At 45.0% G+C, this 25,843-nt stretch overlaps 1 protein-coding gene across 2 annotated transcripts in view; it reads left to right on the top strand.

Annotated features, from left to right (window-relative positions):
• The window catches only part of LOC124605346 (collagen alpha-1(XVIII) chain-like), a 650,709-nt gene that overhangs the window by 411,410 nt on the left and 213,456 nt on the right, over positions 1 to 25,843 (top strand). For both annotated transcript variants that reach the window (XM_047136964.1, XM_047136965.1), the window contains exon 4: positions 25,250 to 25,503. In XM_047136964.1, coding sequence (XP_046992920.1) covers positions 25,250 to 25,503 — 254 coding nt within the window. The remainder of the gene's footprint in view (positions 1 to 25,249; positions 25,504 to 25,843) is intronic.

Below are 25,843 nucleotides of genomic sequence, written 5' to 3' on the forward strand. Positions count from 1 at the left end.
CTGAAAAATGGGCCAATGATTCCTTTGGAAGAAATGGCGGCCCAGACCAGTACTTTTTGAGGATGCAGGGACGATGGGACTGCAACATGGGGCTTTTCGGTTCCCCATATGCGCCAGTTCTGTTTATTGACGAAGCTGTCCAGGTAAAAATAAGCTTCGTCAGTAAACCAAAAGCTGCCCACATGCATATCGCCGTCATCAATCCTGTGCACTATATCGTTAGCGAATGTCTCTCGTGCAGCAATGGTAGCGGCGCTGAGGGGTTGCCGCGTTTGAATTTTGTATGGATAGAGGTGTAAACTCTGGCGCATGAGACGATACGTGGACGTTGGCGTCATTTGGACCGCAGCTGCAACACGGCGAACGGAAACCCGAGGCCGCTGTTGGATCACCTGCTGCACTAGCTGCGCGTTGCCCTCTGTGGTTGCCGTACGCGGTCGCCCTACCTTTCCAGCACGTTCATCCGTCACGTTCCCAGTCCATTGAAATTTTTCAAACAGATCCTTTATTGTATCGCTTTTCGGTCCTTTGGTTACATTAAGCCTCCGTTGAAAACTTCGTCTTGTTGCAACAACACTGTGTTCTAGGCGGTGGAATTCCAACACCAGAAAAATCCTCTGTTCTAAGGAATAAACCATGTTGTCTACAGCACATTTGCACGTTGTGAACAGCACACGCTTACAGCAGAAAGACGATGTACAGAATGGCGCACCCACAGACTGCGTTGTCTTCTATATCTTTCACATCACTTGCAGCGCCATCTGTTGTTGAAAATTGTAACTACTGTAATTTCGAAAGTTTGTCTGCCTGAAAATGTACTGTTGTCCCAAGCATATTGCAATAAACGGTGTATTTCTATCGCTGCTCGTTTAGTTTTTATTGCCGTTTCAAATACACCGGTCATTTTTGAAACACCCTGTATCTGTAGGGACTTGTTGAGTACATGCCCTGTCGAGTTGCTGCACTACGCCGCGCAAAAAGGTCCGACAAGATATTGGGTGGTATTTTATGACTTTAGTCACCTCAGTGTATTACCAAACCGTAATACCAAGAATGTAACACCGTCAATACCTTCTATCTGCCTGCCATCGTGTTTGAGATATGCGCTGGGTGGAAACGTCTTGCAAGTTCTGAGCTGTGTACAGAGCGTCTTTGAAAGTTTAGTGACAAAGCATTGACAGGACCTGTTTGTTAATGTCCATGATAATTTCGTTAACAGGTGTAGTGACGGTCCCAGGGTGGATCCTTGCAGCTAGCTGGTCCTCTGGCGAGACGCGGCACCGCTGCGCTTTCCTGACCTCGGCCAGCGGGTCTCCTCGCGTTAAGTTTTTAACGACCCGGTGAATATTCATTAAGCGTACACTGCCGGGCTCTGTTTCGCTTCCACAGTATAAAGTCGGCTCCATGTTAGCTCTCCACCAGACGTCCTGGCAGCGTGTACCGCCAATTATCTACCCCGCACTATCGTCACAGAAATCTAAAAAAGGAAAACTAATGTTGTAACGTTGAGACTGGACTTCTTGTTCTTGACGATTCCGTCGAGAGAAAAATGTAGGTATGACAACGATAATTCGTTCAAGGGCCTTTTCCTGTTCGTTCGAAACAAATCTGTAGAAACATTGGGAGCGGATGTCATAAATGGTGACGCACTGCAACGAAGTCCATGCGCTTGCATGCAGTAAAGATTTGTCTGCTCTGTTGAAGATTCGAAACAGGTATTTAAATTTTATGAGGATAATCGGCGATAAAGAGCCTAGGTCACCCAGGTGTAAGGTGTAAGTTGCGAGAGTGCGAGATATATTTGAAAAAGAACGGGAAATAGATACATATTGTAAAAACGGATGTGTGTGTGTGCACGTGTGTTTTCTACATCTCCTCCTAACCCACTGGACCGATTTCAGCCAAACCTGCTACACATATTCCTTGCCGTCAGGCAACAATCGCTATGGACTATGAATCACCTACCTGTAATAGTTCAAGAGATATGACGTCATAACCACTGAGATGTTGGACAATTCGCCAAAGTGACTACAACGAACTGTCTACAGGCGCCCCTACATGTCGTAGGTACATAAGGAGAGTGAAACTATAACAAACCAATTACACACAGAAGAAATAACCGGTGTCCAAATGCTCCAATCGAAATGGTGCCAGCATATTCTTAGTACATACGAACAGGTGTCAACATAAAATGTTCTGAATACCCACCTCTTGGAAAGAGATGTTGAAGAAGATCGGTGTATTGGACAGACTGTGATATCGTAGAGCCTAAACTCCCAAAATAGCCTTAATGTACGATTATTGTGATGTATTCAAAATAAAGAGAATAAAAACAGAAAACAAAAGGAAAGTATTCTGGCAATAGCGATGAAACAGTGAACTGCCGTTTTAGGACACCGTTCCATATTGAAAACAGTAGCGAAAGCGAGAGTGGAAATCGTTGTCCTTGGCTGTGGTCAATTCTGGAAACACAACACATCGTACATTTGTAACACTAAGAAAATCATAATTACTTATCAAGCTCTTTTTACTGATAAAAAAGGAAATATACTTTAAGACAACGACAAACGACGCAGCACGGAGGAATTATCCGAATGGAATGTAAATCGGTGGATACTGTGTACACGTACAGGCAAAAAACGATTACAACTTCAGAAAAATAGGATGATTTATTGAAGAGAAAAAACTTCAGAACTGAGCTAGTCAATAACGCGTTGTTCCACCTCCAGCCTTTACGCAAGCAGCTATTCGGCTTGGCATTGATTGATAGAGTTGTCGGATGTCCACCTGAGGGATATCGTGCCGGATTCTGACCAGGTCAGATCGTTAAACTCCCAACGACAAACAGTAGAAACTCTCGCCGTATTCGTGCGTACATTACCTTGTTGAAATTTAATCCCTGGATGGCTTACTATGAAGGCCAACAAAATGGGGCGCAGAATAACTCGAAGAAAACTGTCTATTGACACACAGTCAACATGGGCTTAGAAAACATCGTTCTTACAACTATCTCTTTATTCACGTGAAGTGTTGAGAGCTATAGACAAGGGATTTCAATCGATTTCTGGATTTCCGGAAGGCTTTTGAGACTGTACCACACGAGCGGCTTGTAGTGAAATTACTTGCTTATGGAATATCGTCTCAGTTATGTGACTGGATTTGTGATTTCCTGACAGAGAGGATACAGTTCGTAGTAACTGACGGAAAGTCATCGAATAAAACGGAAGTGATTTCTGGCGTTCCCCAAGGTAGTATTATAGGCCCTTTGCTGTCCTTATTTATACAAACGATTTGGGAGACAATCTGAGCAGCCGTCTTGGGCTGTTTGCAGATGACGCTGTCGTTTATCGACTACTAAAGTCATCAGAAGATCAAAACATATTGCAAAACTATTTAGAAAAGATATGTGGATGGTGCGAAAATTCGCAGTTGACCCTTAATAACGAAAAGTGTGAGGTCATCCACATGAGTGCTAAAAGAAATTCGTTGAAGTTCGGTTACACGATAAATCAGCCTAATTTAAAAGCTGAATACCTAGGGCCGGCCGGAGTGACCGAGCGGTTCTAGGCGCTACAGTCTGGAACCGCGCGACCGCTGCGGTCGTAGGTTCGAATCCTGCCGCAGGCATGGATGTGTGTGTAGTCCTTAGGTTAGTTAGGTTTAAGTAGATCTAAGTTCTAGGGGACTGATGACCTCAGAAGTTAAGTCCCATAGTGCTCAGAGGCATTTGAACCAAATACCTAGGTATTACAATTACGAACAACTTAAATTGGAGGGAACACATAGAAAACGTTGTGGGGAAGGCTAACAAAAGACTGCATTTTATTGACAGGACACTTATAAGAATGTAAGAGACCTACTAAGGAGACTGCCTATACTACGCTTGTCTGTCCTCTATTAGAATACTGGCGCGCGGTGTGGGATCCTTACCAGATAGGACTGACGGAGTACATCGAAAAAGTTCAAAGAAGGGCAGCACGTTTTGTATTATCGCGAAATATGGGAGAAAGTGTGGTGTCACCGCCAGACACCACACTTGCTAGATGGTAGCTTTTAAATCGGCCGCGGTCCGTTAGTATACGTCGGACCCGCGTGTCGCCACTATCAGTGATTGCAGACCGAGCGCCGCCACACGGCAGGTCTAGTCTAGAGAGACTCCCTAGCACTCGCCCCAGTTGTACAGCCGAATTTTCTAGCGATGGTCCACTGATTACATACGCTCTTATTTGCTGAGGCGACAGTTTAGCATAGCCTTCAGCTACGTCATTTGCTACGACCTAGGAAGGCGCCATATTCAGTTAGTAACAGATAATATTGTGAATCATGTACCGTCAAGAGCGACGTTCATCATTAATGGATTAAAGTTAAGTATCAAACTAATTAAGTCCGCTTTCTAAATTCTAATCCCTTGTCATGTTCCAGACCTCACGTATGTACAGTTCTTCCCTCCTCACGCCAGCCTGCGTGAGCTAAAACGCGTGCATTTCGGCCTCCAATCGTAACACGGTGTTGGCTCTTCAGCCAACACAAAAGAAAGTGTCACAGAAATTATACAGAATCTGGGCTGAACATCATTAAAAGAAAGGCGGTTTTCGTTGCGGCGGAATCTTCTCACTAAATTCCAGTCACCAACTTTCTACTCCGAATGCGAAAATATTTTGATACCGACGTACATAGGGAGAAACGATCACCACGATAAAATAAGTGAAATCAGAGCTCGTACGGAAAGATACAGGTGTCGTTCTTCCCGCGCACTATACGAGATTGGAATAATAGAGAATTGTGAAGGTGGTTCGATGAAGCCTCTGCCAGGCACTTAAATGTGACTTGCAGAGTACCCATGTAGATGTAGATGTTGATGAATACCGTCGACGCATCCCTGTGCTTTAATGGTGTCGCGGACGACAACCCAAGGGGTCCTGCTATGAAAAGACCTGTCGCTCCTCGTTGCCGGTCTGTATGGCGGATGACAGTCAGATTAGTACCCCACCGCTGTCTCAGACGTCTCCAGACACGTTTTCGCTGGTCATCGGGGCTCAGTTCAATGTGGACTCGTCACTAAAGACAGTTCTATTCTCCAGACCGAATATGCGCAACACCACTGCATACTGGCTTGTTGGTGTTCAAATGGCTCTGAGCACTATGGGACTTAACATCTATGGTCATCAGTCCCCTAGAACTTAGAACTACTTAAACCTAACTAACCTAAGGATATCACACAACACCCAGTCATCACGAGGTAGAGAAAATCCCTGACCCCGCCGGGAATCGAACCCGGGAACCCGGGCGCGGGAAGCGAGAACGCTACCGCACGACCACGAGCTGCGGACCCTTGATGGTGTACAGAGGTCAATAATACGAGGCCTGTTCAGAAAGTAAGCTCCGATTGATTGCCAAATTCAAACCACAGTGAACATCAGAAATGTTTTACTTGTAACAATTAGCTACACCTTTCAGCTACTTCTCTACGTAGTCGCCGTTCTGACTTAGACTTTTGTCATAGCGTTGTACCAACTTTTCAATAGCCTCATCATAGAAGGCAGCCGCCAGTGCTTTCCGCCAATTCTCCACGCTGGCCTACACCTCGTTGTCTGTGTCAAAATGTTGTCTTCAAAGACAGCGGTTCATGTGACCAGAGATGAAACTCAGGGGGAGACAATTGCGGACTGTATTGTGGGTAATCTCACATTTCCATTTGAAAACGATGCAGGAGCATCTTCATTGCCCCTGCAGAATGCGGCTGAGAATTGTCTTGAAGAAGAAACAGCACGACAGTTATGTAATGTTAGCTGCATAGCTTCAGGCGAAATTTCTCACCAGGCCCTCGTACTTGGCGGCAGACACTATTTTCTAGACATCTTTACGCACTCACTGCGAGCTCAGAAATGAGAACAGCGACGTGATGCTAACTGGGGTTATACTAGAGACACTACCCAACACATCTGTGCAAAGCTTTATCGGATTTTCGTAGTCGTTTCCATTTCGCGACCGATCGGAGCTTACTTTCTGAACGCCCCTCGTAGTTGGCGAAATGATCGCCGTGAGCTCTGCCCCCTTTCTCTAAGCCACCTATTAATGGTCCTCGTGGTCACTGAAGCACCAGTTGCACGGCGGATCGATGTTAATGATGAATCTGTGCCTCCAGGTGCCTCTCTGGCGATAGCTCGGTCCTCCCATTCTGTCGTCTCTCTAGGCCGACCGCTTCCTTCTTGTCCCTGTGTTCAGCCATTCCTGCCGGCATCGTCGAATAATGGCATCGCTCCTTTTCAAATGTCGAGCTATTCGGCTATTACCCTGACCGGCTTCCTTGAGCCCAACTACACGTCCTATCTCAAATGATGACATAAGCGAATATTGTTCACGCACCTGTCTACGGGACATCGATACTATCCAGCTGACAACACGTGAAGAAATTGTCACAGACTTTATGCCCTGGTATCCAAAGGACCCCTGCTTACTATCCTGTGTGGTGAAATTGTACTTCAGCATCACACATTCATCCATCGACCACCAAAGTTTACAATTTTCTATTTTCCGTCGATTCCTGTGTGAATATGAATTTGAGACCAATTTGCATCACTCCTTCGTTGTGCGCAGGCTTTATTATTTCATTTATTGATTTATTTATTTCTTCATAGAGTGTACCACCCTACCGTTATCTCCCTTTGAGATATCGGTTCAGCTATTATCATCCCACCTACTCAGGCTGATATTTTATGGATTAGACCACAGATTATTTACTTATTTAGCGTATGGCTAATACAGACATATCATGACATTACATATATATATGTACATATTGGCACACAAGAAACTTAAGTTTGTTTTTACAACTGAATATCCAGTCCTTCAATCCAGCGCACTGCATCTGGAGTTGCTAGCAGGAAGTCCTCTTTGGCGCCGTGATAGGCTCGAATCCTGCATTCACTGACGATGTGGTGAACAGTCTGGTATGGAGCCCCGCAGTCACAAGCTGGATCAGGCAGCTTGTTCCACTTAAAGAGAGCATCCCTGCATCGCCCATGGCTGGTACGGATTCTGTTGAGAGTAGACCACGTCTTGCGTGGTAAGTCGAATCCACTTGGAAGTTTAGCACCTGAGAAGATGTTATGCAGGTGCACATCTGTCACTGCTTCCCACCGACCTTTCCATTCTTCAAGAGGTTTGAAATTCTTAGCCACCATGTCAGCAGCATCGCACAGAGTTGGATGACGTGATTTCAGTCTCTTGCGATTTAAAAGTGGCAGGTCGCTATGCACGGGTAGGTTAGAATTCCTGGAGATCTTGTGGAATTCTCTCATAAGGGCAGTACATCTGCGTAGATCAGGAGGCATTATACCAGTTAACAGTGGAAGCCAATAAACTGGAGTAGATCTGATTGTGCCAGATATTATGCGCATTGTCGTATTCAGCTGGATATCAACAAGCCTTGTATGATGACTATTCATCCAAACAGGTGCACAATACTCAGCACTTGAGTATACCAAGCCCAGAGCTGAAGTTCGCAGGGTGGTTGCTGAAGATCCCCAGGTAGTTCCGCATAGCTTATGGAGGATGTTGTTTCGAGTCCTCAGCTTTTGAGCTAAGTTAAGAAGGTGTTGTTTGAAGCATAGTGTACGATCCAGGGTGACACCAAGATATTTTGGGTTCCAGTTGTGATGAAGAATTCTGCCTCTGAAACTTACCTCCAGTTTTACGTTCGCCAACTGGTTATTTAGATGGAAGCAACGCACTTCTGTTTTACTCACACTGGGTTGGAGTCTCCAGATTTTGAAGTAATTGTCTAATGCAGACAGGTCATTGGCTAAAATCTCTTCTGTTGTCTTCATTTCCTGGTGTTTGACGGCTAGAGCCAGATCATCGGCATAGCAGTATTTTCTGGACGAAGTGTAAGGTAGATCAGATAGATATAGGTTGAACAGTAAGGGTGAGAGAACTGATCCTTGAGGCAATCCGTTGTTCAGCTTCCTCTCCTTACTTATGTTGCTTCCAGTGATTACCTGGAACTTCCGATCACTTAGCATGCTGTTAATCAGTCGAGCCATTGTTCTGCAGGGTATGATGCGGAGAAATTTGTAGATAAGGCCTTCCCTCCACACAGTGTCGAAGGCGGCAGTTAGATCAACAAATGCCACAGATGTTTTCTGCTTCATTTGGTATCCTGACTCTATGAAGGATGTGAGAGACAATACTTGGTCGCAGCAGCTACGCCCTGGTCTGAAGCCTGCCTGATCAACTGGAACGTTCTCTAAGATAGCGCTACTTATTCTGTTATATATTAGCCTTTCAAAAAGCTTGTAGCAGCAGCTGAGTAGGGAAATGGGGCGATAGTTTTCTACCCTGTTGCTGGGTTTGCCAGGTTTCAGAACAGATATTTTCTTCACCTTTTTAAACTCAGATGGAAGTTGACCAGTCAGCAGGATGTCAGTGAAGAATTCTGCCAGCCATTTCTTAGCTTTTCCTCCCATATGGATCAGGAATTCTGGGTGGATACCATCGAATCCAGGTGCCTTAAGAGGTTTGAGGTCCTTCAGTCCAGAGTCAATGTCTGAAACTGTGAAGGGATGGGTATACTCAGATGAGGGAGATGCCTTCTTTTTAAGGTCACGAAGCTGTCGTCTGATATGTCTTGTATGTTTCTTGTCAGGAGGTACTCTTGAGGTGGTAATGATGTGGGAAGCAATTTGGTCTGATGTTACTTCGGAATTTTTTCTGCATGCTGGTGCACTTCCTCCCAGTTTTCTCAGAAGACTCCATGCTTTCCTGCTCGAGTGGGTAAAGTCCATAGTTTTGACTGTTTCTGCCCATTTCTGCCTCCGAGACATGTCCAAGCTGGACAATAGTTCCGTAGCTATCTCTGGGTCACCACTTTGCTGAAAGTATTGGTACAGTGTTTCACTTTCCTCATTCCATCCTGGAACATATTCTTTTCGGTATCCTCTTGGCATACACTTTTTAGCTGTTGCTGTTACTGCACCAATGAAGCGTTGATAGTTATTATGTGATGGAGGTATCCATCGAATGGTCTTATCCAGTTCCGTTGAAAACTTCATCCAGTCGGCTTTCTGGAAATTCCATCGAGCATGCGGAGTTGATCGTATGACAGGAACAGTGCAGCCAATTTGTATTATTACAGGTCTGTGTTGGCTGTGAGGAAAGGCATCTATCACTTTCCTTGTGGTGTTGATGGGAAAGCCAGTTTCGTTGCAGCTAACAAAGCATAAGTCAGGATTTGAATCCTTGTCCCAAGCAGCTGACCTGAAAGTGCCTTGATCTTTGGCATCAAACACTAGATGAAGATTATTCTCTTCGATCCATTCTGCAAGCATGCTCCCATTTTCATCATTTTGAGAGTACTTCCAAAGTTCATGGTGACTATTGAAGTCTCCTATGTAAATTGCAGGATGTTCTGCTGTGTGTAGGACAAAATCGGGCCATGTTGTTTTGGGTGGTTTGTAAACATTTGTAATAGTAATGCCGTGCAATTGTATGACAACTGTATGTATATCTGCCTCCACACTTACAGAAATCAGCGAAGCTTCGTTTATGTTGTTACGGACGTACGTAGCAATTCCATACACCTCGTGGTAAGTTACACCAAGTGCAGAATATCCAGGAATTCGACCTCGGCTTCGGAATATTTCTTCGCTGGAAACACGAGTTTCTTGAATGGCGACAACATCGATATTGTTGTCCAGCAAAAATTTTGACAGGTAGTCACACTTTGCCCTGCTAATGCTTTCGATATTCAGTTGAAGTAGTCTGATAGTTGGTCCAATGTTTCTTGTTAATGAGCTCTGAAAAGAACTGTTTCTGCTATTTAGTTGATATGTCATTGCCACGAGATCCTATGGATAGTCTGACTGCCTGTAATCACTGTTGCTCAATTAGCACCACCCAGGAGGCACGTGTAGGGTATTTTAAGGTTAAACCTACGGACGTGAGCAACGCTACCTCCCTAGACCACAGAACTGTGAATATACTTGCAAGTAAACTGTATGCTCATTAACTTGTTGCACCATTGTCGCTGGAGTTGTTATTAGATAGATCTTTTTGGGCCACAAATCCCAACCATTTGTAGCTTTGCATCTGCAAGGATTGTTTTTACATGTATAACGACTGGAGTATTGTGTTTAAGGTACCATATAATGTCTTCATTGTGTCAGGTGCTCGTTGCAAATGAATAAATAACGAGATGCTTCCGATTTTTCCGCCAAATAATAGCTTTCTCGCCTCTTGTCTTCAGGAACAGTTGTATACTAGACCTTTGCGAAAGCTTTTATGCCTCCTGTAACGTGAGAGGAAAATATCTTTCCATGTGGCAACAGGGCGTTCGTTACAACATGGTTCCAGCCATAGCTGTAGCTAGGATTTAAATTCTCCGTTTCAAACTAAATTACTCATGATGTCCTATAGAGGCCCTCGTGCCACCTCCTACGTCTGCCACAAAAACAGTGAAATTTGTCGTTGACGCGTGGGCTATTTGGTTCTGCTCGCCTGGCGCTTGCGCCGTGGTGTAGCAGCACTGGTCTGCAGCTCATTATACAGCATGCTCGGTGCACCAGCGGCCGCACCGCCACAGCTGAGATTGCCGTCGTATCGCAGTCTCTGGTAGGCTGCCAAGCTGTCTCGTTAGCAGGCGGCAGGCGCTTAACGCCACAAATATATGTCTGCTTGTACTGGTCTCGTGAAGCAGCAAAGCCACGAAAAAACACCTTGTCTGTCTGTAAAAACGGCAACGTGTTTCACCAAGCGTCTAATCTTTTGCAATAAGGTCTATAAAATAACACGAACAGTCATTTACTATCGCATATGACAAACTTTAGAGTCCACGCGAGTCTGAATTTTCTTGGAAATAGATTCGCACAAACCTTGAACGATAGCCAATGGCCTGACGGCCCATTGGTACAAAACCAAGCACCCAACTGACCATTGGCCACGAGTGTGGAAAACGATACACCGCCGCTTTCTGCCCGCCACCGTTCTCGCGACTTGATAGCAAGTCGTCAGCAATAAATATGCGACGAGATACCGGCGCCATGCTGCCGGGTTAACGGACTGTCCCCTTTCACCTGACTGTCACCTCCTGGACACCGATGAACAACGCTTCACGTGCGTGTCGTCGTCCTGAGTCTGGCGACTGACACAGAAGATCTTAGTTTGCTACCTCCGCGTCACACCTAACTTAAGACCCTTCTCTGTCCGGATGACTGTTAATTTCCCCCTATAAAATACCATGCGATTACATACCTGAAGAGAGTGATCAACGACAATGTCTTCGCGAAGGGGAGAAAGTGGAGCTTCATTACTGACGGTACCTGCAAAACGCTCGCAACGTCTCTGAGGTACCGTACGTTCTTCGCAGATTATTTACGCAGTGTTGTCGTTAACCCTTCCCCCACCCCCACCCACACCCACACCCCCTTAGTTGAGGAGTGCCAGGCTCAGTCTGACGTTCTCCACAACATGACACTAGAGAAAGGAAGTCCTAAATTGTAAGCAGTGAGAAAGAGAAGAGACTGATTGATCCATGGAAAGCTGCATTCACCGAGGCATTAGTAAAGCACAATGACTCTGTTGTTGATAATTTTACACGAAATTGTTGGAGACAGAAAACACCGATTACAGCTCACAAAAGATCCAGTTGCACCATTTGTAGAAGAAGGATTCTTCTAGTTTAAGGTGCACAAGCAATCTATAAAAATATTGTATTTGTCTTCCTTTAAATAACTTTTTTGTTAAATTATGTTTTATAGGGTTTCATTTTCATACATTTACTAATTGTAACCACGCAAAAATTATGGAACTCTGGATCCTATTGTCTTGGGAGAATTTTTGGGAATAATTAGGGGCAACTTCTGAAGATTTCATTTTCTTATGCTCGAGTAAAAGTGGAGGTGCCAGTTAGGGATAGCTCTGATTTTTGTTTTTAAGACTAAACACAGTCAGACAACAAGGTAGGCGACAAAAAACAGTTACATTTTTAAACAAGATACCAAAGGGCATGCCTGAAAACCGGAAGGTCTCTGGCTCGATATCCGGTCGGACCACGGAATTCTTCAGTCAGCCTTCAACATAGCCTAAACTTCTCAATGATTTTAAGATTCATCAGACTAGCATCAGGCCACTCATCCACACGAAATCATTGTTAGCTTCTCTACATGGAAATATTTCAGTCCCTACACTGAGTCTGATGCGAGCTAATGTGCCCTTCATTAATTTTCTAATACAGACCACGATGGTTCGATAACATTCAGATACGGTGACTGTGGAAATAGTTTCAACATCATCCTCATCTAATCCATTCTGTACATTTCCAGTCGAGTTATTGTGGACGTTATTATCTCGGAATCTTCAGTCCTCTGCTGTGTACAATGCATCCTTATACTGCGAGCATGTTAAAAACTGAAACTTCCATATTTACATGTGTGAGTCTGTACTTAAATTGCTGGATTACTGAGACCCACAATATCCTAGCGCAACGCAATCTGACTGCTCAAAAAAAAAGATAATCTGACTTCAAATAATTAATTCAAAAAAATGGCCCTGACTAAAAAGAAATCCTAACAACAGCCTATACATTTCATTAAGTATTTACCTCACAAAAATCTTCATTACGCGAACTATGGTATACAGCTAGCGTCAGTACTGCCACCTAAGTAAAATATTCGAACTACTAAAGCCACTAACTACTAATAGGCATGTGATTAGCAAAGGAAAGATTTTGTTGCAAATCAAATAATGTTTTTCTTTTTTTACCTTAATAATGTGACATCCAGTTGAGACACGAATATAAATCGTCATTGACATCTAGTACAAAGGTACATAATCATGAATAATATTCAATCTCCAAGTCGGATACTTCCAGATCGTTAGCCTACGCTAACACTTCAGACCTCTACCCTCCATCATGCTAACTTCTCACATCTAACATTCATTACTGTTGGCTGTTCACCTCCAACTGCCCAACAGTACTTCCATCACTGCTGGCGACCAACTTCCAACAACGAGTCCAACCAGCCGCAGAGTCTCTTACAAAGAAGGCGCAATCAGAAATCCAATGCAAAGCGCTACACAGCACAGCCAACACAGAAGCAGTCCACTTACAAAACTACCTAATACGTTGCATCCGACATTCCAACAGGGCGCCGTTCAGAGGTGTTGTGTAGGCCTTCTCGCGAGAGGGTATTGTTTATGCGGCATAAACTGGGACTTCGGGTACGTCTATGGTCGTTACTCATCAGCGAACGGTACTGGTCACTCCTGTCCGATCAAATGCATCCACTTGTTCCACATCCCGCATGCGACCAGTAACTTCAACAGGACAATAAAATGGTTCAAATGGCTCTGAGCACTATGCGACTTAACTTCTGATGTCATCAGTCGCCTAGAACTTAGAACTACTTAAACATAACTAACCTAAGGACATCACACACATCCATGCCCGAGGCAGGATTCGAACCTGCGACCGTAGCGGTCACGCGGTTCTAGACTGAAGCGCCTAGAACCGCACGGCCACACCGACCGGCAACACAACAATACATCATCTCTTTGCTTCCAAAATAATTCAGAATAGTTTGAAGAACTCACCGTGGACGTGTGCGCCCCAAGTCACGTGTGCTTAGTCGTAAACAACTTTCCTCACATCTCCACACATTACCTGCCCTTTTCCAGCATAATTTCAACAGCCTTCCCATCTCAAACCTCGAAATTACAGTTCATCAAGAGTAGTGACTGGCGTATTGTGACGAGCCAGTTGCTCGGCCACCATTGACCAGACCTTTTCAACTGGTGAGAGATCTGGAGAATGTGCTGGCCAGGGCAGCAGTCGAACATTTTCTGTATCCAGAAAGGCCCGTACAGGACCTGCAACATTCGGTCGTGAATTATCCTGTTGAAATGTAGGGTTTCGCAGGGATCGAATGAAGGGTAGAGCCAAGGGTCGTAACACATCTGAAATGCAACGTTCATTGTTCAAAGTGCCGTTAGTGCGAACAAGAGGTGACCGAGACGTGTAACAAATGGCACCCCATACCATCACTCCGGGTGATACGCCAGTATGGCGATGACGAATACACGTTTCCAATGTGCGTTCACCGTGATGTCACCAAACACGGATACGACCATCATGATGCTGTAAACAGAACCTGGATTCATCCGAAAAAATGACGTTTTGCCATTCGTGCAACCAGGTTCGTCGTTGCGTACACCATCGCAGGCGCTCCTGTCTGTGGTGCAGCGTCAAGGGTAACCGCAGCCATGGTCTCCGAGCTGATAGTCCATGCTGCTGCAAACGTCGTCGAACTGTTCGTGCAGATGGTTGTTTTCTTGCAAACATCCCATCTGTTGACTTAGATCGAGACGTGGCTGCACGATCCGTTACAGCCATGCGGGAAAGATGCCTTTCATCTCGACTGGTAGTGATATGAGGCCGTTGGGATCCAGCACGGCGTTCCGTATTACCCTCCTGAACCCACCAATTCCATATTCTGCTAACAGCCATTGGATCTCGACCAACGCGAGCAGCAATGTCGCGATACTATAAACCGCAATCGCGATAGGCTACAATCCGACCTTTATCAAAGTCGGAAACGTGATGGTACGCATTTCTCCTCCTTACACGAGGCATCACAACAACGTTTCACCAGGCAACGCCGGTCAACTGTTGTTTGTGTATGAGAAATCGGTTCGAAACTTTCCTCATGTCAGCACGTTGTAGGTGTCGCCACCGGCGCCAACCTTGTGTGAATGCTCTGAAAAGCTAATCATTTGCATATCACAGCGTCTTCTTCCTGTCGGTTAAATTTCGCGTCTGTAGCACGTCATCTTCGTGGTGTAGCATTTTTAATGACCAGTAGTGTACTATCGGACAGAGCACGGCAAGAAAATGGTTTTCTCGTTTTAAGAAGGTTCGCTGTGAAATTAGTGACTCTCCACGTTCAGGAAGACATTTGGGTTTTAATGAAGATCATTTGAACGCATTAATCCACAGTGATACAACTCACTGTACTTTAAAACTGGCAAGTGTGATGAACTGTGATCAGTCCACCATCGTGCAACATTTTCATGCAATGAGTAAGATTCAAAAATCTGGTGTATGAGTACCATATGCCCTAAGCCAAAATCAAGAACATCAGCAGGCGGCCCTGTTTGCTCTTCGTCAATTGGCTCGTAGGCAACAGCAACTATTCATAGTCTTTATCGTTACTGGTGACGAGAAATGATGTCTTCATGCTACAGCGTAAGGAAAAGAAAGGAGTAGTTGAGCCCAAACAAAGCAGCAACTCCCGTACAAAGACCTGCGCGCATCGACGAAAGATGATGTTAAGCATCTAGTGGGACGGTGTGGTGTACTACGAATTGCTTCCCCGAGGTGTAACCATCACTGTTGACGTTTGTTGCCAACAACTAAGACGTCTTCCAGACTGTGTATACTACATGCTCACATTCTGCTAGACAATCAAAAAACACTACACAGGAGTCGGGTGGCAAAGTCGCATCGCAACCACCTTATTCACATGATCTTGCACCCTCAGATTTTCACCTTTTCAGCTATCGAACAACGTACAAGGAACTTCCTTTCCGTATGAAAATGCGCTCTGAAAAGGGCTCGACCAGTTCTTCTCCTCAAAACCACGTGATTTCTACAGGCGCTGAATCGAAAAGTTATCCCATCGTTGGCAGAACGTTATAAACAGTGAAGGAGAATATATTATTGATTGCTAAAGCCCCTGTTATGTATATCTGTTCTGTTTATTAGACTTACGCAAAAACTATACGAACTTATGCGGCAACCCAATAAAATGAAGGACTTTCACGTCACAGCTTAGGATAAAGTCTGCAAGACGTTACCCATTTCAAGAAGATGAGTCGACTGGCATCAAATTTCCATGAACGTCTGTTGTCTCCGTAGTTTTTACGAGATATCTGGGCAAAATTTGATTACTCCAAACATTTAATAAATGGCCGGCCTCGGTGACCGAGCGGTTCTAGGCGCTTCAGTCTGGAACCGCTTGACCGCTACGGTCGCAGGTTCGAATCCTGCCTCGGGCATCGATGTGTGTGATGTCCTTAGGTTAGTTAGGTTTAAGTAGTTCTAAGTTCTAGGGGACTGATGAGTTCAGATGTTAAGTCCCATAGGGCTCAGAGCCATTTGAACCATGAATAAAGTATCAAGACACTTATTTATAATGTGTATAGAATAATGACTTGTACATTCGCCTCCGTAGCTGAGTGGTCAGTATGGCTGACTGCCCTGTGGCGGATCCGGGATCGATTTTCGATACTGTCATGAATTTTTCCCTGCTGGGAAAACTGGAAATGGATGCACTAAATATCGTAACGCTGCTTGACCGAGTAGTGCGGCTCCAAGGTCACGAAAACTGACCATGGTCAGTGGTCGGGAGAGCTGAGTGCTGGCTCCATACCGCATCTAATGACGCCACTGTCGGAGGATGGCGTGGTGGTCGGTCGGCACCGATGGACCCACCAGAGTCATTGGACGGAGTTTGCAATGAATTATGTACATAAGCTTAGGTGACTATGGGTCTCTGATCCACCAATGTCTATGGTATACATTGTGAGTCAAAGAGGGCTTTACAACTTTGGAATGATACAAAAGTTTATTGAGATACTTAAAGAATCGGTAGATGTGTCATTTTGTAACAAAGAGTCTCAGGTTTCACATAAATGTGTGAAGTGTTATTGTGGTTCGATGTGACTACCATTTGTGATGCGGCAACCATCCCACCGGTAATCAATTTGTTCCCACACTCGTTGTAGCAGCGGCAGCGTGGATTCGATTTTTCAAGCTGTCTAAGTTGTTTGGCAGGAGAGGAATATACACACGGTCTTTAATGAAACCCCAGAGAAAGAAATCCAGTGGTGTCAAGTCTGGGGAGCAACGTCGCCGCGGGAATGGCTCTTCACGGCCGATTCACCAACCTCGGAAGCGATTGTCGAGGAAATGAGGTAGTGCACCGTCTTTCAGTTAGTAAACGATCCCATCTCGGTCGTCTTCATCGATCTATGGAATTAAGAAGTTTTCAAACATATCAAGATACATAATACTAGTGACAGTTTTCTGCATGAGAAAGAGGGACCGTACACTTTTAGTTTGCTAAGGGCACAAACAACGTGTTCCGGAGTTGCAAGTGGATTTCCGCTCAACTTAACATTTTCAACATAATCATAAACACGCGGGTGACCTGATGATTTATCATGTCGCAGTGAACAACCCGTCTCAACAAAGTTATTGTGCCAAGGGTAAATTGTAGGTCTACTTGGAGGTTCTTTAGCATATTCAGAGCGAAAGTTTTGCCGAACAGTTGTTCCTTCCAAGAAACCGAAACACGCAGAGGATACACTCTGCACAAGTGAAAGTAACCATTTTAGTTGTTCTCTACGCTGGCGTCGAAATGGGGTACTGACGCACTACATGAATCAAACATGAGGTTGTTTGCTACAAATGACACATATACCGTTCTGCAAGTTACCACAATAAATTCTGTCATTCCAAAGCTGTTAAGTCCTTTTTGATTCACCCTGTATTTCTTGCTGTATAATCATTGTGGATTAATAATGCTGTGGAATGTCCTTATCAGTCTCATGCCAGTCTGAGGATGAAAGGCGGCGAGCGTGTTCTTAAGAAGGCGCGCCGCTGATACATTTGCATGCAGCGAGTGGAAGCAACGTACGCAGCGGCACCCGTAGGAATACGGCGAGCCCTGTAAATGGCGTGGTTCGCGGTGGTGCGTGCTAGAGGCCCGTTGAAGTGTTGCGTCTTCTGCGCAGATGTGAGCGTCGTGTGGCTTCCCGTGTGTGGTCAAGACCGCAGAATAATTAATCGACTATGCGGTGGTGTGGCACCGATTATCAACCTAACAAGAAGGCGCCTGAAGGATCAGGCCGAAATACTTTGAGATTGCGGTCAGAAGGCAGCTATTTTGGAGTGTACTACTTCCCGTCTTCAGTAGGCCCTTGGAGAACTGTGGGAAAAAAAATATATATCACGGGGCTAGACACGAAACAAAAGAAGGGAAACCGGAGTATCCAGTTTGTCATTACCTGACTAAGAGATATAAACATCTTCAAGTATACATCCACATCTTTGCTTTCCAATGAAGCTGATGAGAGTGCGCTTCAGTTCATTACCTCTCGTGTGCAGAACGTAAGATAAAAACTAAATGAAATAGATCACATCGGTGAGGGCTTAGTAGAAATGCCTTTAGGAGTAATTAATGTCGTGAGTAACATAACAGAAACCAGACGTTGAGAAATGCCGCCACAGTCAGATAAGCGCAGCTAACAGAGCAGAGAAAAAAGCGAGCGCTACAAATACGAGGCTCGCGGGAACTGCCCCCTTGCAGTCCGCGCCTGTTGTCGCTGTGACGGCAACCCAAACTACAGATTTGCTCGCGAGGCAGTATCATACCAGGCGCTCACGAGGAATAATGCAAGTTTCTCTTCTGGTCTTATCGAATAGCGCAACGATCCTATTGTTTTACGTAGTGTCCAAGGAGTTGATTTATCTGTTTATCTGAAACGTCCTAATACACCGACGCTAACCAGATCACAGCGTTCGAGAGACTAAACTGCTCATCAGGTGAGGTCGCAGACATAGCACGCATCGACAATTCATTAATTGTTTCAGAAATGGTCCTCCAAATTCTTCCTGATCTTTGTATAGCTTCCTGATCCACAAGTTTGGTAAACTGTGGACAGAGTCTACACTTCTGGAAGTAGACGAGCAGCCACTTCATCATGTATATTACTAATGCTCCGTGGGTTATGCAGGTCTTTGTACATTCTCACTCAGTTTCTACATAGTTCAGCAGTTCCCGTTTCGAGGGAATCTAGTAAGACACTGATCACACACCTAAATAAAGCGATCGAAATGAGGTAACGCTGATAGGTCCGCAACACACCTAACTACTGATAACGCGGACAGGATCTTAACTGACAAAGTCTACTGGGAAAACTTACTTATCAGAGTCAGTGGTACCCTACGGTAGGTTTACAAATCTATTCGGGGGAAGAACGATTGTCGGTAAGCCAGCGTGTCGGTTCGAATCTCATTCTTCTTACCTTCATGATCTCTTCGCGACATATACATAGGAGGAAACAATATAATGTTTCGGGTCATCTGTATATATAGGACAGTTGTTCAAGTACAGGGTGTTTCAAAAATGACCGGTATATTTGAAACGGCAATAAAAACTAAACGAGCAGCGAAAGAAATACACCGTTTGTTGCAATTAGCTTGGGACAAAAGTACATTTTCAGGCGGACAAACTTTCGAAATTACAGTAGTTACAATTTTCAACAACAGATGGCGCTGCAAGTGATGTGAAAGATATAGAAGACAACGCAGTCTCTGGGTGCGCCATTCTGTAGGTCGTCTTTCTGCTGTAAGCGTGTGCTGTTCACAACGTGCAAGTGTGCTGTAGACAACATGGTTTATTCCTTAGAACAGAGGATTTTTCTGGTGTTGGAATTCCACCGCCTAGAACACAGTGTTGTTGCAACAAGACGAAGTTTTCAACGGAGGTTTAATGTAACCAAAGGACCGAAAAGCGATACAATAAAGGACCTGTTTGAAAAATTTCAACGGACTGGGAACGTGACGGATGAACGTGCTGGAAATGTAGGGCGACCGCGTACGGCAACCACAGAGGGCAACGCGCAGCTAGTGCAGCAGGTGATCCAACAGCGGCCTCGGGTTTCCGTTCGCCGTGTTGCAGCTGCGGTCCAAATGACGCCAACGTCCACGTATCGTCTCATGCGCCAGAGTTTACACCTCTATCCATACAAAATTCAAACGCGGCAACCCCTCAGCGCCGCTACCATTGCTGCACGAGAGACATTCGCTAACGATATAGTGCACAGGATTGATGACGGCGATATGCATGTGGGCAGCATTTGGTTTACTGACGAAGCTTATTTTTACCTGGACGGCTTCGTCAATAAACAGAACTGGCGCATATGGGGAACCGAAAAGCCCCATGTTGCAGTCCCATCGTCCCTGCATCCTCAAAAAGTACTGGTCTGGGCCGCCATTTCTTCCAAAGAAATCATTGGCCCATTTTTCAGATCCGAAACGATTACTGCATCACGCTATCTGGACATTCTTCGTGAATCTGTGGCGGTACAATCTGCCTTAGACGACACTGCGAACACCTCGTGGTTTATGCAAGATGGTGCCCGGCCACATCGCACGGCCGACGTCTTTAATTTCCTGAATGAATATTTCGATGATCGTGTGATTGCTTTGGGCTATCCGAAACATACAGGAGGCGGCGTGGATTGGCCTCCCTATTCGCCAGACATGAACCCCTGTGACTTCTTTCTGTGGGGACACTTGAAAGACCAGGTGTACCGCCAGAATCCAGAAACATTTGAACAGCTGAAGCAGTACATCTCATCTGCATGTGAAGCCATTCCGCCAGACACGTTGTCAAAGGTTTCGGGTAATTTCATTCAGAGACTACGCCATATTATTGCTAGGCATGGTGGATATGTGGAAAATATCGTACTATAGAGTTTCCCAGACCGCAGCGCCATCTGTTGTTGAAAATTGTAACTACTGTAATTTCGAAAGTTTGTCTGCCTGAAAATGAACTGTTGTCCCAAGCATATTGCAACAAACGGTGTATTTCTATCGCTGCTCGTTTAGTATTTATTGCCGTTTCAAATATACCGGTCATTTTTGAAACACCCTGTATATTTTCTACTCTGATGTAAAGAACCCGTCTTCTCCGGTGTCTGGTACATATTAATCACATTTAGTTTGATTTCGTAGCATCATACACCTTTGTAACTGTATTACATTGAAATAATTCGCGCTAATGTGCACAGTGTCTTGTTAGGACACAAACTTGGTACATTCACTCGCGGTATTTGCTGATGACAACTTTACCCTTCACACTCAAGCTTGCAAGCAGTATTGCTTGCCTCTGTCTTCAGTTAGTCTTTCCTTTCTTGGTGTTCCAATTGGGGCAAATTTTACGTGTGATTTGCACTCACAGGGAGGTATACTGACCGAGACGCACCCTTTGTTGCATATTACTGTGTTTTCATTAATACTGTTAATGTGCGAGCAATATACTTACACCCCATAACTATCGCACCTATTTAATACACTATCTCGAAAAAAAAAAGAAACAGTTAACTGAGAAGCATAGCACTACCCGATTCGATTCGGTTTGATGAGACTCAAGTACTGACAGGCACAAGCGGACACCACTAGTGCTTTACAGAAGAGCTATAGACTTTATTATTATTATTCATCTGTCTTCTTCTAACTGGTTTGATGCGGCCCACCACGAATTTCTCACCTATGTCAACCTCTTCATCTCAGAGTAGCACTTGCAATCTACGTCCTCAATTATCTGCTGGATGTATTCCAGTCTCTTTCTACCTCTACAGTTTTTGTTCTCTTCAGCTCCCTCTAGTACAATGGAAGTCCCTGATGTCTTAACAGATGTCCAATCACCCTGTCTCTTCTCTTTGTCAGTGTTTTCCACAAATTCCTTTCCTCTCCGATTCCGCACTGAAACTTCTCATTCCTTACGTTTCAGTCCACCTAATTTTCAACATTCTTCTGTAGCACCACATCTCAAATGCTCCAATTCTCTTCTGTTCCGGTTTTCCCAAAGTCCATGTATCATTACCATGCAATACTGTGCTCCAAATGTACATTCTCAGAAAATTCTTCCTCAAATTAAGGCCTGTGTTTGATACAAGTAGACCTATCTTGGCCAGCAATGCCCTTTTTGCCGATGCTAGTCTGCTTTTGATGTCCTCCTTGCTCCATCCGTCATTGGTTACTTTGCTGCCTAGGTAGTAGAATTCCTTAACTTTATCTACTTCGTGACCATCAATCCTGCTGTTAAGTTTGTCACTATTCTCATTTCTGATACTTCTCATTACTTTCGCCTTTCTTCGATTTACTCTCAATCCGTATTCTATACTCATTACACTGTTCATTCCATTCAGCAGAACATGTAATTTTTCTTGACTTCCACTCAGTATAGCAATGTCATCAGCGAATCGTATCATTGGTGAGCTTTCACATTGAATTTTAATCCCACTCCTGAACCTTCCTTCTATGCCCATCACTGCTTCTTCGACGTACAGATTCAACAGAAGGGGCGAAAGGCGAAAGACTACATCTCTGTCTTAGACTCTTTTTCATCCGAGCACTTCGTTCTTGGTAGACCACTCTTATTATTCCCCTTTGGCTTTTGTACATATTGTATATAACCCGTCTTTTCCTATAGTTTACCCCTATTTTTCTCAGAACTTCGAACATCCTGCACCATTTTACACTGTCGAACGATTTTTCCAGCTCGACAAATCCTAGGAAAGTGTCTTGATTTTTCTTTAGTCTTGCTTCCATTACCAACCGTACAACACCCTCATTGGCATTGTAGCAAGAAGGAAGTGCTTCTCTGTAGGGTATCACTAACCTGGTGTCTCGCTGCTTCGGTAAGTCCCTCGTAGCACAGGAGTAGCGCTCAGACGCCAGATTCCATGTAGGTGGTAATCCTGCTGAAGTGGAGAGTTTAGGCATTCCAGTTGTTAATTGTCAACAACGTTTGAACTGTACTTGTTTTAATACAGAAATTGCTTTGTCACACACGTCACAGAATCAGTATTTGCAGTATGGCGGCTCTGGACTACACCGTTATATTCGACCCTTTACGTACATTAACACAGTTTTCTGACTTTACATAATGATAGACACTACACACGACACGTAGCGTTTTTATAACTAATAACTTCACTTTATATCTTGTTCAACGTCTGAAATATGCACTCGCGACCGTTCTTTTAGAGCCGCCCCAGTTAGTTGACCGTGCGTCTTGCGTGGCTCCTCGCGACTGACTCCCCTGTCTTCCCGAAGGACAAGAGAGACCCCCCTTTCTCCCTCAGCCAATAAGGACACTTCTCTCGTTTCATATATATATATATATATATATATATAATCTCCAAACCTTCAGCCAATGGGCGGATCTGACGTCACGTTTGCGGACATTGTGACGGAAGTTTGTCTCGGAATACTGTCTCAGATTGTAAGATCCTACTCCCAAATAGTCGGATCTTGTCCCTACTAAGGTTGCACAACATTGCCTCCTATGATTTCATCACTAATGCTCCTTGCTGACGCTTCATTGTTAAATGTACATGTAGCCTGGCTGCTACTGAGCATTCCTGATCGCATAAATATTCATAATACTCGGCTTAAACACGTGAATGGAATGCACATACGCATTACAACCACTACGTCGGAATTGCTTCTCTGGTGCCTTTACCTTTCCTAAAGTCAAACTGATCGTCGTCTAACACATCTTCAATTTTCTACTCCATTCTTCTGTACATTATTCTTATCAGCAACTTGGATGAATGCGCTCTGTAGCTGATTGTGCGATAATTCTCGCACTTGTCAGATCTTTCAGTCTTTAGTATTACGTGGATCTACAGCCTATAAATATTCCTAAACAACACTCTTTTTTAAGCAGAAGGAGGGGGTGAGTGAAGCTGAATGATACCTGGAATCCGGTGCTGTAGAAGATCTAACCAGGCTTCCGCCTTTGCGAGATAGCAATAGCGGATGGTATCAGCCAACAACAGCCATTTGCGGTCGAGCTTTCACGACATGTGAAGTCATGTCTCTGCGCGGGAGCATTCGGGAACGGAATTTTAGTTACTAGGGAGACAGAGTACGTATCGGACCATCGAAAATCCTACAATCCCCTTTGTAGAATTGTTCGCAGATGGGGAAGAAAAGTTGAGTTTCAACACGAATTTCATCCGATCACGGAATAACGGCTCGATATACACTACTGGCCATTAAAATTGCTACACCAAGAAGAAATGCAGATGATAAACGGGTATTCATTGGACAAAAATATTATACTAGAACTGACATGTGATTACATTTTCACGCAATTTGGGTGCATAGATCCAGAGAAATCAGTACCCAAAACAACCACCTCTGGCCGTAATAACGGCATTGATATGCCTGGGCATTGAATCAAACAGAGCTTGGATGGCGTGTACAGGTACAGCTGACCATGCAGCTTCAACACGATACCACAGTTCATCAAGAGTAGTGACTGGCGTGTTGTGACGAGCCAGTTGCTCGGCCACCATTGACCAGTCGTTTTCACTTGGTGAGAGAACCGGAGAATGTGCTGGCCAGGGCAGCAGTCGAACATTTTCTGAATCCAGAAAGGCCCGTACAGGACTTGCAACACGCTGTCGTGCATTATCCTGCTGAAATGTAGCGTTTCGCAGGGATCGAATGAAGGGTAGAGGCACGGGTCGTAACACATCTGAAATGTAACCTGGATTCATCCGAAAAAATGACGTTTTACCATTCGTACACCCAGGTTCGTCGTTGAGTACACCATCGCAGGCGCTCCTGTCTGTGATGCAGCGTCAACGGTAACCGCAGCCATGGTCTCCGAGCTGACAGTCCATGCTGCTTCAGACGTCGTCGAACTGTTCGTGCAGATCGTTGTTGTCTTGCAAACGTCCCCATCTGTTGTCTCAGGGATCGAGACGTGGCTGTACGATCCGTTGCAGCCATGCGGATAAGATGCCTGTCATCTCGACTGCTAGTGATACGAGGCCGTTAGGATCCAGCACGGCGTTCCGTATTACCCTCCTGAACCCACCAATTCCATATTCTGCTAACAGTCATTGGATCTCGACCAACGCGAACAGCAATGTCGCGATACGATAAACCGCAATCGCGATAGGCTACAATCCGACCTTTATCAAAGTCGGAAACGTGATGGTACGCATTTCTCCTCCTTACACGAGGCATCACAACAACGTTTCACCAGGCAACGCCGGTCAACTGCTGTTTGTGTATGAGAAATCGGTTGGAAACTTTCCTCATGTCAGCACGTTAGAGGTGTCGCCACCGGCTCCAACCCTGTGTGAATGCTCTGAAAAGCTAATCATTTGCATGTCACAGCATCTTCTTCCTGTCGGTTAAATTTCGCGTCTGTAGCGCGTCATCTTCGTGGTGTAGCAATTTTAATGGCCAGTAGTGTATTTTAATTGGCTTTTCTTTGTTTGACACGCTGCGTCTTAATGTTTTAGTTGGGTAAATTAGACGTTTGTGGACTGTGGATGTCTTGTGGCTGCTTCTCCGTTGTCCTTATTAAAGTTGTGCTCATTAGAGGTTTTCGAAGCCCTCGGTGTGTGTAACATTTGGTGCGCTTTGTGTCCGCAGCTCTCCTGGAGCAGTACGACCTGCTGCGGCAGGTGAAGAACTCGTCGCTGGAGCCGGAGACCGCCCCGGACGGCTTCTCCGCCTTTAAGCTCTCGCCCACCACCGACTTCAGCTCGCCGGCCGAGGACTCGCTTCCCGCCGAGCTGTACCCAGAGTTCGCGCTCAAGGCCGTCTTCAACCCGTCCGACGACCAGGGCGGCTACCTCTTCTCCGTCACCGATCCCGGAAATGAGAAGGTGCTGCTGGGCCTCAAGGTGCGTCTGTGTTCAGACCCGCTTCTCAGTACCTGAGACATATGCTAACTCATTAAACGTATTTGGAAACCTGGGGCGCGTTCACCCTTCGTTTTGTGACCGCTTGAACGCTGATGCGGTGATGCGGACACTTTATGTGAGGCGTCTGAATGTCTGTGGAGGGTTTTTTTTTTTTTTTTTTTTTTTTTTTTTTTTTTTTTTTTTTTTTTTTTTTTTTTTGCTGTGGAGGTGGAGCCCCTCCACGCCCACACCAGCATGATGGCCAATTCAAAAGGTCAACTGCCATCTCTGCATAAGGGTTAGTTTTCACTGAAGTGAGCCTGCCAGTTTGGCCGTCCGG

This window comes from Schistocerca americana, chromosome 3 (genome assembly GCF_021461395.2).
Source record: "Schistocerca americana isolate TAMUIC-IGC-003095 chromosome 3, iqSchAmer2.1, whole genome shotgun sequence".
NCBI classification, from domain to species: domain Eukaryota; kingdom Metazoa; phylum Arthropoda; class Insecta; order Orthoptera; family Acrididae; genus Schistocerca; species Schistocerca americana.